The following is a 479-nucleotide window of genomic DNA, read 5'->3' as shown; positions in this document are numbered from 1 at the left end:
AATCTTTATTCATATTACGAAGTTTGCAATTTTCTACCAGCATATTTATTTACTAAACAGCAAGCACGGATTGGGTTTGAAGCAGTCAACTTACATATACTCCCATGGACTGAATAAAGGGCACCTCATATTTGGTTTGAGAATGTCAATATTTCCAAGTAACTCTAGCAAGATGAATAAAGCCAGTCAATCATACATCATCAGCCATTTGCCAATTTATTGAACTAATAATGAGCACAGAGAAACTAAGAGCAGTTCATATCCCACTACATATATGCGGCAATTGCGTTGGTTTGCTGGTTTGCTGACGGCCACGCCAAACAAAGAGCTGATTGAACAGCTCATGTCATATCTAATACCAGAGATAGCGCATAACCACTGCGATGCTTGTTGCTGAGCTGGTGACGAGTGCTCAGAGACGAGGCTAACGAACCTCCAATTCACAGCGAATCTAACACTCACTCCACCTCCTCGGACCT

The 479-nt window shown here is 41.5% G+C and overlaps 1 protein-coding gene across 7 annotated transcripts in view; it reads right to left on the bottom strand.

Annotated features, from left to right (window-relative positions):
- LOC119318057 overlaps positions 1-479 on the bottom strand; it is a 3335-nt gene that overhangs the window by 1751 nt on the left and 1105 nt on the right. For 6 of the 7 annotated variants that reach the window (XR_005153923.1, XR_005153917.1, XR_005153924.1 and 3 more), the window contains one exon: positions 95-164. Coding sequence is in view for 4 of the 7 variants with exons in the window: in XM_037592594.1 (XP_037448491.1) it covers positions 126-164 (39 nt within the window). In the remaining 3 variants the exon portion in view is untranslated. Of the gene's footprint in view, positions 1-35; positions 165-479 lie in introns of those variants that run through there. The other variant, XM_037592565.1, reaches the window with a different exon arrangement.

Source organism: Triticum dicoccoides, chromosome 1B, assembly GCF_002162155.2.
Source record: "Triticum dicoccoides isolate Atlit2015 ecotype Zavitan chromosome 1B, WEW_v2.0, whole genome shotgun sequence".
Taxonomy (NCBI): Eukaryota; Viridiplantae; Streptophyta; class Magnoliopsida; order Poales; family Poaceae; genus Triticum; species Triticum dicoccoides.
Note: the sequence above shows the minus strand (reverse complement) of the source record. Positions and strands in the feature narration are given on the sequence as shown.